This window comes from Syngnathoides biaculeatus, chromosome 13 (assembly GCF_019802595.1).
Source record: "Syngnathoides biaculeatus isolate LvHL_M chromosome 13, ASM1980259v1, whole genome shotgun sequence".
Taxonomy (NCBI): Eukaryota; Metazoa; Chordata; class Actinopteri; order Syngnathiformes; family Syngnathidae; genus Syngnathoides; species Syngnathoides biaculeatus.
The window spans coordinates 2,870,147-2,882,847 of NC_084652.1; the positions used below are offsets into that span (position 1 = coordinate 2,870,147).

At 45.0% G+C, this 12,701-nt stretch overlaps 1 protein-coding gene across 1 annotated transcript in view; it reads right to left on the reverse strand.

Annotated features, from left to right (window-relative positions):
* Positions 1–10,048, reverse strand: part of cdh2 (cadherin 2, type 1, N-cadherin (neuronal)) — a 58,630-nt gene extending 48,582 nt beyond the window's left edge. Inside the window, exons 1-2 of the mRNA XM_061838946.1 lie at positions 9,741–10,048; positions 7,873–7,981 (exon numbers count right to left, since the gene is read on the reverse strand). Of these exons, the coding sequence (XP_061694930.1) occupies positions 7,873–7,981; positions 9,741–9,803 (172 nt within the window). The 5' untranslated portion in view covers positions 9,804–10,048. The remainder of the gene's footprint in view (positions 1–7,872; positions 7,982–9,740) is intronic.
* Positions 10,049–12,701: the final 2,653 nt, after the last annotated feature.

The following is a 12,701-nucleotide window of genomic DNA, read 5'->3' on the forward strand; positions in this document are numbered from 1 at the left end:
ATGTCAGTATCGCAGAATAAGCAGCTGGGTTGACTTGCAGAAACGAGATTCTGTTGTAGACAGGATCCTTGAAAGAGAGATGGAATTGTTTGCTCTAGCGGCCCCAGAAAAAGCTTTCCTGCAGAGGAAAAATGGCTCTGAAATCTACAAATCAGTCACAAGAAGGATAAAGTATTATCTCAACACTGGTATATTCTGTTCGGGGCTTAAGTTGGCGTTTTGTTCTCTAAAAGCAGATTTCGCTGGCGAAGAATAACGAGCCTCATTCTATGGAGGCATGTGTGGAAGAAAGTCAGGTCAGTAGTTATTTATACATGACCTTGTTGCATAGCGTGGCCATTTTAAGGCGCTTATCATTCTGTTCTCCCCATGAAATCAATAACGTATTGCAAGAAGAAGAAGAAAAACAAAAAACGTTCTTTCTTGCACGACAAGTGGTGCGGGTACAGTGAACAAACACTTTCAGATTGGCTGAACCCGGGTGTGATCTCCAACCAAATGGGCAATAACCGCCCCCTGACTTCCACAAGATTGCGTGAAGGACCAGTTCAGTGAAAGACGTTCGAGTCTGCCTGTGATCCGCCGGAATTGAAGTTTTGGGAAACATGCTCACACACGAGCTGCATTACGATCCAAAGACCCTTCTACGAGGCCCGTAAAAGCCAGCATTCGTGGTCTTCGGTATGAACACAAAGCCAATATCAGAAGTAGCACCTTTGTGAAAAAGAAAGCAGGAATGAGGTTGTGAAATTCGATACTCGACACTCGTGTTTCCTCCGCTGTTGTGTCAAAAGCAAATGTCATTCTCCGACGAGTATTTTATACACCAGACATCTAACTATGTAAGACAAAGGCCGGAGCTATCGTTAAGGGTCTGGTGCCCCAATTTTGAAGGATCTCTTTGTGAAAGAGGCTTGAGTTCAAACGAGTACAGCTTTATATGGACTGCATTTATATTTGAGTCAAACAGTTGAGATTGTCTTTGATTGAGGTTGCACAGGTCAAATGGACTTTACTAACCCTTGGCTAGAGATGTGTCACTGTTTGTGCCTTTGAGTTGAACAAGCTAATTATGTGCAAAGGACAATCCCTCATACGACTGGCCAATGTCACGACACTGCTAGGTGCCAATACTGGAGGGGCAGCGCCTGTGGCTGATAACTGCAATATGAACAGAGGTGAGGAGAAGTACATAGTCCTCGTAACGGTCTTAAGGCACGGTGTGCCTGCGCAGAGAGAGGGATTATTTCCAGACCGCCTCAAGTTAGCTAAGAACTCACAGCCTAAAAAGGTCAGACGTAAATAAATTATGCCTTATCCCGCCATGCCACCCAGCAGGCTCAAAAATCCACCCACCAATTAGACACAGTTGGTTGCGCCAGCCTTAATGTGTTAACGTTTTTTTTTATTTAATTTTTATTATTTCACATCAACGCTTTTGCCCGAGGATTGCAATGAAGCTTGTAATTTTTTTTTTTTTTTTTTTTTTTAAATGAATCGAAAACATTTGCGGTGGTCCCAATACTCGACTCGCGTATCTAACTCTGCTTCCTTGTTACATTTAAAGCAAACTGCATCAAAGATTAGTTTCCAACAGATATGTTCTGCCAGGATTCAATCTAGTGTCATAATTCGTGTTGGTTATCTAGGCCATGGTGCTCCCAGGAAGAAGAAGAGAAAAGATTCTGTGACGAATTTATGCAGGGTGAAAACAATAAAAGGAATCCAACCTATTCAAACCCAACCCGCCAGTGATGCTTTTGCTGGGAATTGGAGCACTGCCTTCATTACATACATATTGATCACTGCAAACAAAGACCCGCGTGTATTGATTTACTTCCAGGACAAAAAAACAAAACCAAAAAATAGGGGTACGAAGGAGATGTAAGTGATGTTATGAACAAAGTGCATGTCGTTAAAAAAGAAGAAAAAAAGGGGGTGGGACGCGAAATGTCGTTTGAGGGCGAGGAGGAATGGCCGTGGGGTTGGTTGCTCTCTTCATGTCCTACAATGACAGAGAATATGTAAAACATAGCAGGCCCCAGACCATTAAAAAGGGAAGAAGCCTCCCAGTGGTTCATGTTGCACTTTATATTCCTCATCTATGAATACAAAATTGAATGTGAAAATGATTCATGTTTGATGACTGAATTATTCAGTGTCTGCACACGTATCGATTATGCCCTCTCAAAACTCATATGCAAAGATTACAATACAGATGTTAAGTTGTGAAAAGGCATTTTTGAAAAAGAAAACAGACCTACATGCAAGCAGTACATGCAGTATATGCGACGTGTGGTCTAAACTTTCACAATGGGATGGATACCAACCAAACGCTGATGACGTCATTGTAAAAATAGCTTCATCCGTCCGTGTCTGACGGAGCTGAAAAAGCTGCCAGCTCTACGTCGAATAGTCACGTCTCCCTGCGTTCGGCTGCGAAGAAACTACGAGGCGGTGCTAGGCGCTAAGCTAACTAGCTTCGCATGCCATACGAACTGAGGCTGGGTAGCAACCGTGGCTAAACACGATTCGGAGCCACTCCAAACCTGGCATGGCAGCGAACGGGCCACATTTCTGACAAGTACTGCAATCACGAGACGAGGAGGATGAGGAGTCGCGAATCAAGTACACACCAAGCAAAAAGAGACAAACCATGTTAATCGCGAAGCTAATGTGAAATGTAGAGTAGCGAAACACCAGAATAAGTGCTTAGATACAGTACAGTACAGTACAGTATATATTTTTAACCCAAGTCTGGCCGGAACTGCAACACACTGGAGAGTAACTACGAACTGCAATTAAACTGGTAAATTAAGGGTCGACAGCGAAAATTGTATCACAGCTAGATAGCAATTTTACATATGCAAAAACCAGCAATATTGGAAACGTTACTTTAATTTGTAGTGTAGGCCCCGTAGCTCAGTGGTTAGAGCACTGGTTTGGTAAACCAGAGGTTGTGGGTTCGTATCCCACTGGGGGCCTCCACTCCCTGAGAAGGGTTGCGTCAGGAAGGGCATCCGGCGTAAAAATTGTGCCAAACATATATATGCGTTCATCTGAGATGACACGCTGTGGCGACCCCGAAAGGGACAAGCCGAAAGAAACACACACACACTTTAATTTGTAGTGTATTCCACCATGGAGTAAGGATATTTAATTTTAAGTTTTGAGAGAATACAATGCCCTACAAATTATTATAAATTACTTTTCATCTAACTTGACAAATCTTTTTTTGTTTGTTTGTTTGTTCAACCAAATTAGTTTTGCTCAGGAAATATAGAACCTATTCAGAACCATTTCCATTGTAATTTTTTTTGATACTTTTTTTTCCCCCAAATGTTTGCATTTTTTACTCTCCTGAAATTGTGTTTAGCAGTCGCAAAGACTTGTTTTCAGTTGAAAACCATTTCAGGTGAAGAATCCCTTTGACAGAGCCGTATAGTTAGAATAATTCCTCAACAGTGATGGGCTGTGAAAGCCACAAAAAAGACAGTTGTTCCAAAAGATATCTCGCATAACATTTTCACCGCAGGGGCCCAAGTAGTTTAGTGAGTTCTCAGAGACCTTGTTCAACATTCTCTATTCCCTTATAGATAAAGACTTGAGGGAGCTGGCTTCATCACTCCGGTTTCAAGTCTAGTCTCGCAGGTCTGTACTTTCCAGACATCTGTTTATCTTACTTCCCTGTCATTGGGATACTCTGTGGCACACGGCGAACCGAGCAAGAGGTTCCGGGCTTGAATCTCTGTTCAGACCGTCCTGTGCGGAGGTCCATTTTGTACCGGTACACCCCAGCTTCCTCCCACATTCCAAAAAAGATTGGACGGATGGATGATTGTGCTCAATACACGTTCTTGTTTTGCAAAAAGCAAGTCAGATTTCTGGATCATCCGCTGCTTTTATACCTTCTCAGAATATTTCTCCAAAATTTCACACCTAAAAAGCGTGGAGGCCAATTGTGGGGATACAAATATTTGTCGCATTGGCCTGACAGGTAGTGTCGAGCCATGCCCGCCCGTGTGTCTGACCTTGTTTGCTCGCTCGTCCATTCATCCGGAGCTGACCGCGATTGCTCGACTAATGTCACGTGCAGTCTGCGAGCGGGAGAAGGGCTTGAGTAGCTCGGGTGAGTACTCGTGCCAGTTTACAGGATGGGGGTCGAGCGGGGTCACGTCCCACAAACACAGGGGCCCCCTTAAACACATCTAAGTGGCCACAGCTGTACACGCGGCCATCAGAATTAACAGGCCGCAGAGTACCAAAACAACTCAAAACCTGGCGGAGTTGGTCCAAAATGGAGGATTTTCTGGGGTGATATTTGAGTTTATTGAGAGGGTTTGCCTTGTGTAAACAACCCTGATACGCAATTTTACCTGATGACAGATGAACAGAAAATTGAGATTTATTTGGCGCTAGCACATGCACTAGCACAACTCTCTCTCTCTGACACTAATGGTTCCAATAGACTTTTATAAACTGGTCATGTGTGAAAACCCCTTTGGCGAGTCTCGACACCCTGACACTGAAGGCAATAAACATGCTGCTTTTACGCCACCAAAGCAAAGACGGCAGAATGAATGAAAAGGATGCAAGGAAGTGCTTTCAGCGCAATCAAGCCTTTTGGACTTTTCATTAACCCAATTTTTAGGGGAGGAAACCTCTGCTGAATAATGCTCCGGCTGACACACTTTCTCTGGTTTGAAGGCCCCATCTGGTTAAAAACAGCAGAGTGCACATCAGCTCCCACCAGGCAGCAGAATTCCACTGAGGGGCAAAGCACCCGCTGCCACGACCTACCTGAAATTGAATGCTGTTTTGTTAAACATGTTGCTTAATCAGGCACCTACAAGATAAGCTATCTTTGTCTGGAGAAGGCTTTAATAAATAACTTTTCTTTTGCTTCCAGTCTATTCACTTATCAGGCCAACGCAAACAAACATTCTATCCTTTAAACAGAAAGGTCCTAGGCAGAGAGTTTGTCGTGGTTTCGGCTATCAGTGAGCCTTTTACGCGACTGGATAGTAGTTTTCACAAAAAGGAATAATTGTCCTTCCTGGCTTTTCTTCGCCCTGCACTGCCAACTAACTTTCAAAAAATGCATTTTCATTGAAAATCAATACAGCCTCACTTGGCCGGCTGATGGTTAAAGTCTAGAGGACACCCCGAGGAATGTGATTAAATCTCACAATCAACTGTTCTGGCTGGCCGGCCCACCCTCTTGCCAACATCAAATCCACAGGAAGTCTTCAATCTAGTGCATACAATGTGCACCGTTTTACAAGTGAAGCGCCACCATTACCGCCTTTTTACGCACCTCGGGGTGTGTATTCCCTGAATTAGCCACAAAAGGACAGGCCGCAAATAGATGTTTAACGGCTTTTCCTTTGCGTTGTAGTTTGTTTGCATGTCAGGCAACAACAGCGTTTTGTTACTGAAAGTGAACACGGATGATCCCATTTCAAATGAGTAAAATAGCCAAAATGAACAGGTGGGAAAAAAATTTCACAGTCAAGTCTACGTGTTGTAATGTGAGGGGAAAATAGTCCAGGCAAAACAAATGGAAATGAATCTCAATTATTTCTAATCATTAATGAAGGCCTTCCAGGTGACGAATGAAATGTAAGGGCACACGACGAGCGATTAGCCCGCGACGTTGTGGTCAAAAACAATCTCCCGAAATAGCACGACCAGGGCAAAATTGCAAAACTTGGGCAAACTCTGCACACCGCAGGGGCTTTTTTTGTGTCTCTCCCACACACGGCAGGATCGTTCTGCCGGAGAATGCACTTTCATTAACATCTCACGCTGCTGAGCTGCTAGGCTGCATTACAATGACACGGGGGCGCCCCTCTCTGTCAAGGAAATCTCGAGTACAACAAGACACTGGGGGGGGGGGGGATGGGAGCAGCAACAAAAAAAGAGGGGAAAAAGAAGGTGGTGGTGGTGGTGGGGATGGAGGGTAAAATAAAGGGAACCCGATTACCCCCGGTCACGGATCATCCACAAGCCGGCAGAGGGAAATCCATCACCTGCGAGATCAAATGGAAACTTGTGCACGAGGTAAAGCTTAAGAGAAAGCGGCGGTCGGCCGTCCAAACGCTTTTCCTGCGGTCTTGTCATTTCTGCCTCCCTTCCTCCGCCCTTCTGAATCACACCAACAGCGGTGTGCAACTTTTAGGCGCATACCGTGAAATCCCACACAAGCGAGAATGTTTTCAGGCCCAAATGACCTCAAGGCTGTAACCTCGCTAATGGCACGCCGGTGTTATATTCCACTTTTACAACTGCCAATGTGTGGCTTCACAGTAGCTGCATCCTTGTTACGCCAGTAATATAGCAGGACTGGTCATGTCTCGCAGTTCAATAGGGAACTGAAGACAAAGATGGAAACATTTTCAAAGACCCTTATGTGGAAGTCTTCAGAAACGGATCTAATTTAAGCCACCAGTCTTATGCTGGACTACAAAAGAGTAGTGAGGCCGCAGAAAGGGGGGGGGGGGGGGACGGATTAAGTAGAAAAATGCATTTTTACAAAATCATACTGTTGGCCGAGTAACGCATTTCTTTGAGGATGTAAACCAAATGGAATCAAACCCACAATGTTTCATGAGCAAAGTCATATTTTTGAGAGAGAAAAAGTCATAACGCTCGCAGAAGTTGTCATTTTAATGACTGAATGTCAGCGTTCCCACAAAAACGGGCTCCCCATATCGATGATGCTAACATTGAGTGTTTCAGCACTGATTCAACCTCGACTAAAGTCTAACTTGACAAAAACATCTTCATAAATGCAGGTACCCCATTTGGCTCAGATAATAGCAACATTAACTTTTCCCCCGTAATATTGACTATTGATTTTTTTTTCTCCTGCTTTTTTACAACTCGAGTCCCACAACATTCAGACACTCTTTTATAAAAGAAAGCATTCTTGTAAGATTGTGGCTTTACACAAGTAATATTACAAAATTACTCTCATAACCAGAAAAATTACATCTATTCCTATACAATTGCGGCTTTATTATAGTAAAAAAAAAAGGGCTTTATTCTTGTAACCACATGACTCCACTCTTGTGGAGTAACACTTTTTTTAATCACATAAAAACTATAATTTAGTAATTTTCTGACTTTTTTTTCTTATAATAATAATGGCTTTGTTGTTGTAAACTGATGCATTTACTCTCAAAGTACAACTTGATTGAGCCTATTACTTTTTGTAAGATTCAGGCCAGCTTCTTTTAAAGTAATAAAATGTCCCGTAAGATTAAAACTACGCAGGAAAGATAATCGTGCATTTCATTTGTCTATATTCCTGAATTATTCCGACTTCATTCTTGGAAAAGAATCTTTATTCTTGCAACCTTACAGCATTTGTAAAAAGTTTTTCTCATGACGCCACAACTTTATTCTTTAAACATGATGACTCATTTCTTTGTATTGAGGTCCAAGTGCCAGACGGCGGCCATTTAGCAACATTAATTGCTTGATTAAAGTTGCATAGGTATTGAAATGTGTGCAATGGATTTTCATTATCTGCCCTCCAGGGCCCCCCTAGTGAAAGATGCAAATTGCTGAGGGTGTTAGCCACAATGTATGCTTTCACTTTTGACTAACAAGCTGCACCGTGAACACAACGGGCCCTAAAAAATGGGGGAGCATGTAAGCAAATTGGCCGATATAAATGTGAACCACATGTGAGGCGTTTTTATGAGGCTTTGGAGCTACTCGGGAGATCTTTTTTTTTTTTTTTTTTTTTAAATGTTGGGCTCGTTCTGAGCAGGCATACCGTGAAGCACAACGGGAGAGAGGATGGCAGAACATACATAAGTGGGAGGGGACGGGGGGGGCGGGGGTGGTGGAATCAACACTCACCAGTGAAAAGGGGTTCTCCCCTCTCGTTTATATCTGGCAGGCCGACCTCGTATACGTCTTCAGAGAAGCCGGGCCTGCATGGTCGGACGACCCCGCATTCTGCCGCAATCTGCGTATGGAAAGGAAGAAGGTGAAGGCGGCGTGTGGCAACGAGTCATATATCAATCCCCAAAAACACACCGCGTAGCCTCTCCAGAATCCCTTGCTCACGTTCTGAATCCCCCCACCGCCCCCACCCCCCTCTCTCGGTTGTACAAAAGCATCTGTTGTTTTTATAGCAGGCACTGCAATTAGGATAATGAGGCCAAAAGGGTTAAGCATTAGCCAAAAAGCATGGCTGGGCAAGAACAAGCTCCATTTGTCCCAGTGGAGGGGCCTCGGTACAGGGCCGGTGTGACTGCCAAGCCTCTGTGTCGGCCTCTCTGATCAACGCTAACTGTGTACTTTTCAAGAATAGGGGACACGGCCGCAGAACGTCATTGCCGACAATCCGCTATTGTTACCGTACAAACCGGAGGAGCGGAACACCCAAGAAGCACAAAAGAAAAAAAAAAACCCGAAGGGTTTAACGGTGACGACCAACTGGATTTTGACTGGAATGCGGATGCCCCCCCACACTTGAAATGACTCACTGAGATAACACGGAAGACATCAAGAGCAAATGTTCCCGAATTTTAAGGAGTACTGGCCCAACTGTTTCCCAGACCTGGCAAAAAATGAATCATAAAACGGGCGTGAAGCAATTCTCAGGAGCAGTCGGCTTACTCCCTGAGCATTGTCCCAGCCTTGATTCTGCTTCTCGTCTGTCAGATTTGACCCGGTTTCTCATAGCATGAACTCTCTGGGAAGAATGTAAAACGATGGAAAAGAGTGGGGGGGGGGGGCTGTCTGAAAAAAGGCATTGTGGGTATTTGTGCCGCTGCTTAATCAGAGGAATTTATATTGAACATGCTTGCGGAAGAGGGTGGAGGAGCAGAGCCGAGATACTATAGGACAAGGATAGGTAGCCTTTCTCTTATCAATGCGACTATTTATTACATTTTATGGCCCTATTTGGGAGTTCAGTACATTTACAATTCCACTGCGGACCATGTGAAGCGCTTTCACGGGACCGCATATGGCCCACGAGCCAAAGGTTCCCGTGCTAGAGGATGAGCGGTAGTAACTATAACAATATTACAATTAAAAAAACACCAATAATTTACAGCTATTCCATCTTGAAGCCCCGTAATATTATTGCTTTGTGCTTAATACTGTCCCCCCCCCCCCCCCCTGCTGTGTGTGCACTCATTTTGCCGCTAAGCCTCATAAGCCTCAACCCTGTTGCGTGGACCACTCTTGAATTCGAGTCGTGTTTCTGCCTTTAAAATAATAATAATAAAAAAGTTTAGCGTTGATAGCTACTTGTTCAACAACCAACCAAAAAACAAACAAAAAAAAAACACACCTTGATGAGAAGGTTTTAATGATGCAATCCACTCCCACAGCGTCCCCGAGGCATGGACGCACATATTAAACTTCAGAGCTCTCAAACTAGATTACATACACGTCCATAACGCCTCGATTCACGCAGGCGAATTAAACGCTAGACATTTTTAAAAATATAAATCGTGTTACAAGAGAGGTTTCATGGCGGAAAAGTATTCGGGAGGTACTGTTTTAAACAAATAGTAAGCGAACCGTTAAGCTAGCACCGAAAGGGGGGACGCGCCACAGACAGTCGTTCCCGTGCCCGTTTAACTGCATTGTTTCTTCTTCAAATAAAAGAAAGACCAAAAAAAAAAAAAAAGAGTGAAGTTGGCGTGAGATAAACTAGCGACATCGCGTTTTTAAAAAGGAGCCACGGACCAAAGTGTCTCGGAAATTACCTGCAGTCCTGCCAGGAGCGCCAGTAGAAGCAGCCCGTCGCTGCCCTCCCGTCGTGGGTACATTTTTTTTTTTTTTGCTCGCGTTAAATCCTCTCAAAAACAATCACCACAATCCCGCTTGGCCGGTCGAAAGAAGAAAAATGAACAGCAAGATTCCTCCTAGCTTTTTTTTGTTTTGTTTTGTTCGTTCTCCCCCCCCCCGAGACGAAAGGCTGGAGCAGCCTCCTCCGAGGAGTGAATCCGGGAGAAGCACTGGCTGGTACTGAAGCTGCTGCAGCGACTCTCCTCCTCTCCTCTCCTCTCCTCTCTCCTCTCCTCTCCCCTCCCCACCGCTCCCTTCCTCCCTTTCTTCCACTCCAACGCAACAAAAGACGAGGCTCGGTCCACTCCACTATAAAAGCTGCCTCTCACTGTCTCTCCCTGCTGGTCACACGTCGCCACGCTAGCCGAAGAGTGAACTCCCAACAGCGGACGCGCAACACTAAAAATCCCGGTCGAGGAGGAGGAGGGACGTAAATAAATTTAGGGGGAAAAAAAAAAAAAAAACAAGACCAAAGAAAACTTAGTACACACGTCACAAGAGGTTGAAGGCATCAAAGATGTCAACAAAAAGTGGAATTCGGCGATGACGTCATAGCCCCGCCCAACCAGCTGATCAAACAGCTTCATTTGAATGATCCCGCCTTGCTCAGAACCATCCATCCGTCCATCAATTTTCTTTGCCGCTTATCCTCACGAGGACCGGAGCCTATCCCAGCTGTCAACGGGCAGGAGGCGGGGTACACCCTGAACTGGTTGACAGCCAATCGCAGGCCACATGGAGGCAGGCAACAGTCGCACTCACAATCACACCTACAGGCAATTTAGTGTCCATTTAATGCAAGCAAATTATCGTTGAAAAATAAAACAAAACATGAATTTGGGCATGACTGGTTAGAGCGTCAGTCTTACAGTTCTGAGAATCGGGGGGGGGGGGGGTTGGAGACGGGGTACACCCTGAACTGGTCGCTAGCCAATCGCAGGGCACACGACAGGCAGGCAACAGTCGCACTCACAATCACACCTACGGGCAATTTAGTGTCCATTTAATGCAAACAAATTATCGTTGAAAAACAAAACAAAACATGAATTTGGGCATGACTGGTTAGAGCGTCAGTCTTACAGTTCTGAGAATCGGGGGGGGGGGGTTGGAGACGGGGTACACCCTGAACTGGTCGCTAGCCAATCGCAGGGCACACGACAGGCAGGCAACAGTCGCACTCACAATCACACCTACGGGCAATTTAGTGTCCATTTAATGCAAGCAAATTATCGTTGAAAAAAAAAACAAAACATGAATTTGGGCATGACTGGTTAGAGCGTCAGTCTTACTTTTCTGAGAATCGGGGGGGGGGGGTTGGAGACGGGGTACACCCTGAACTGGTCGCTAGCCAATCGCAGGGCACACGACAGGCAGGCAACAGTCGCACTCACAATCACACCTACGGGCAATTTAGTGTCCATTTAATGCAAACAAATTATCGTTGAAAAAAAAAAACAAAACATGAATTTGGGCATGACTGGTTAGAGCGTCAGTCTTACAGTTCTGAGAATCGGGGGGGGGGTTGGAGACGGGGTACACCCTGAACTGGTCGCTAGCCAATCGCAGGGCACACGACAGACAGGCAACAGTTGCACTCACAATCACACCTACGGGCAATTTAGTGTCCATTTAATGCAAACAAATTATCGTTGAAAAACAAAACAAAACATGAATTTGGGCATGACTGGTTAGAGCGTCAGTCTTACAGTTCTGAGAATCGGGGGGGGGTTGGAGACGGGGTACACCCTGAACTGGTCGCTAGCCAATCGCAGGGCACACGACAGACAGGCAACAGTTGCACTCACAATCACACCTACGGGCAATTTAGTGTCCATTTAATGCAAACAAATTATCGTTGAAAAACAAAACAAAACATGAATTTGGGCATGACTGGTTAGAGCGTCAGTCTTACAGTTCTGAGAATCGGGGGGGGGGGGTGGAGACGGGGTACACCCTGAACTGGTCGCTAGCCAATCGCAGGGCACACGACAGACAGGCAACAGTCGCACTCACAATCACACCTACGGGCAATTTAGTGTCCATTTAATGCAAACAAATTATCGTTGAAAAACAAAACAAAACATGAATTTGGGCATGACTGGTTAGAGCGTCAGTCTTACAGTTCTGAGAATCGGGGGGGGGGGTTGGAGACGGGGTACACCCTGAACTGGTCGCTAGCCAATCGCAGGGCACACGACAGACAGGCAACAGTCGCACTCACAATCACACCTACGGGCAATTTAGAGTGTTCAATTAATGCTGTTTTTGGGATGTGGGAGGAAACCGGAGTGCCCGGAGAAAAGCCACCCAGGCGGGGCCGGGATCGAACCCGGGTCCTCCGAACTGTGAGGTCAATGGTTTACCAGTTGCTCCACTGTGCCGCCACCAACCAAAATGATAAATAAAAAGCGTTACAAAAGTACAAATAGGATCCTTTGGAAACAAACATTTTTCGATTTGAGTATGAAAATTAATTTAGAATTATCAATTAATAATCAAACAGATGAGATTGTAATTTTCAAGCTTAACTTTTAAAAGCAAGCAAAAAATAGTTTTAATTAATTTTCAAACAAATTATCCATACATACATTTTCTGAGCCGCTTATCCTCACAAGGGTCGCGAGGCATGCTTGAGCCTATCCCAGCTATCAATGGGCAGAAGGCAGCGTACACCCTGAACTGGTCGCCAGCCAATCGCAGGGGCACATAGTGACAAACGGTCGGACTTACAATCACGCCTACGGGCAATTTAGAGTCCAATTAATGCAAACAAATTATCATTTAAAAAAAGGTGAATTTGGGCAGCAAGGTGGAATAACTGGTTAGACCATCAACCTCACAGTTATGAGGTCCCGGGTTCAATCCCAGACCCGCCTGAG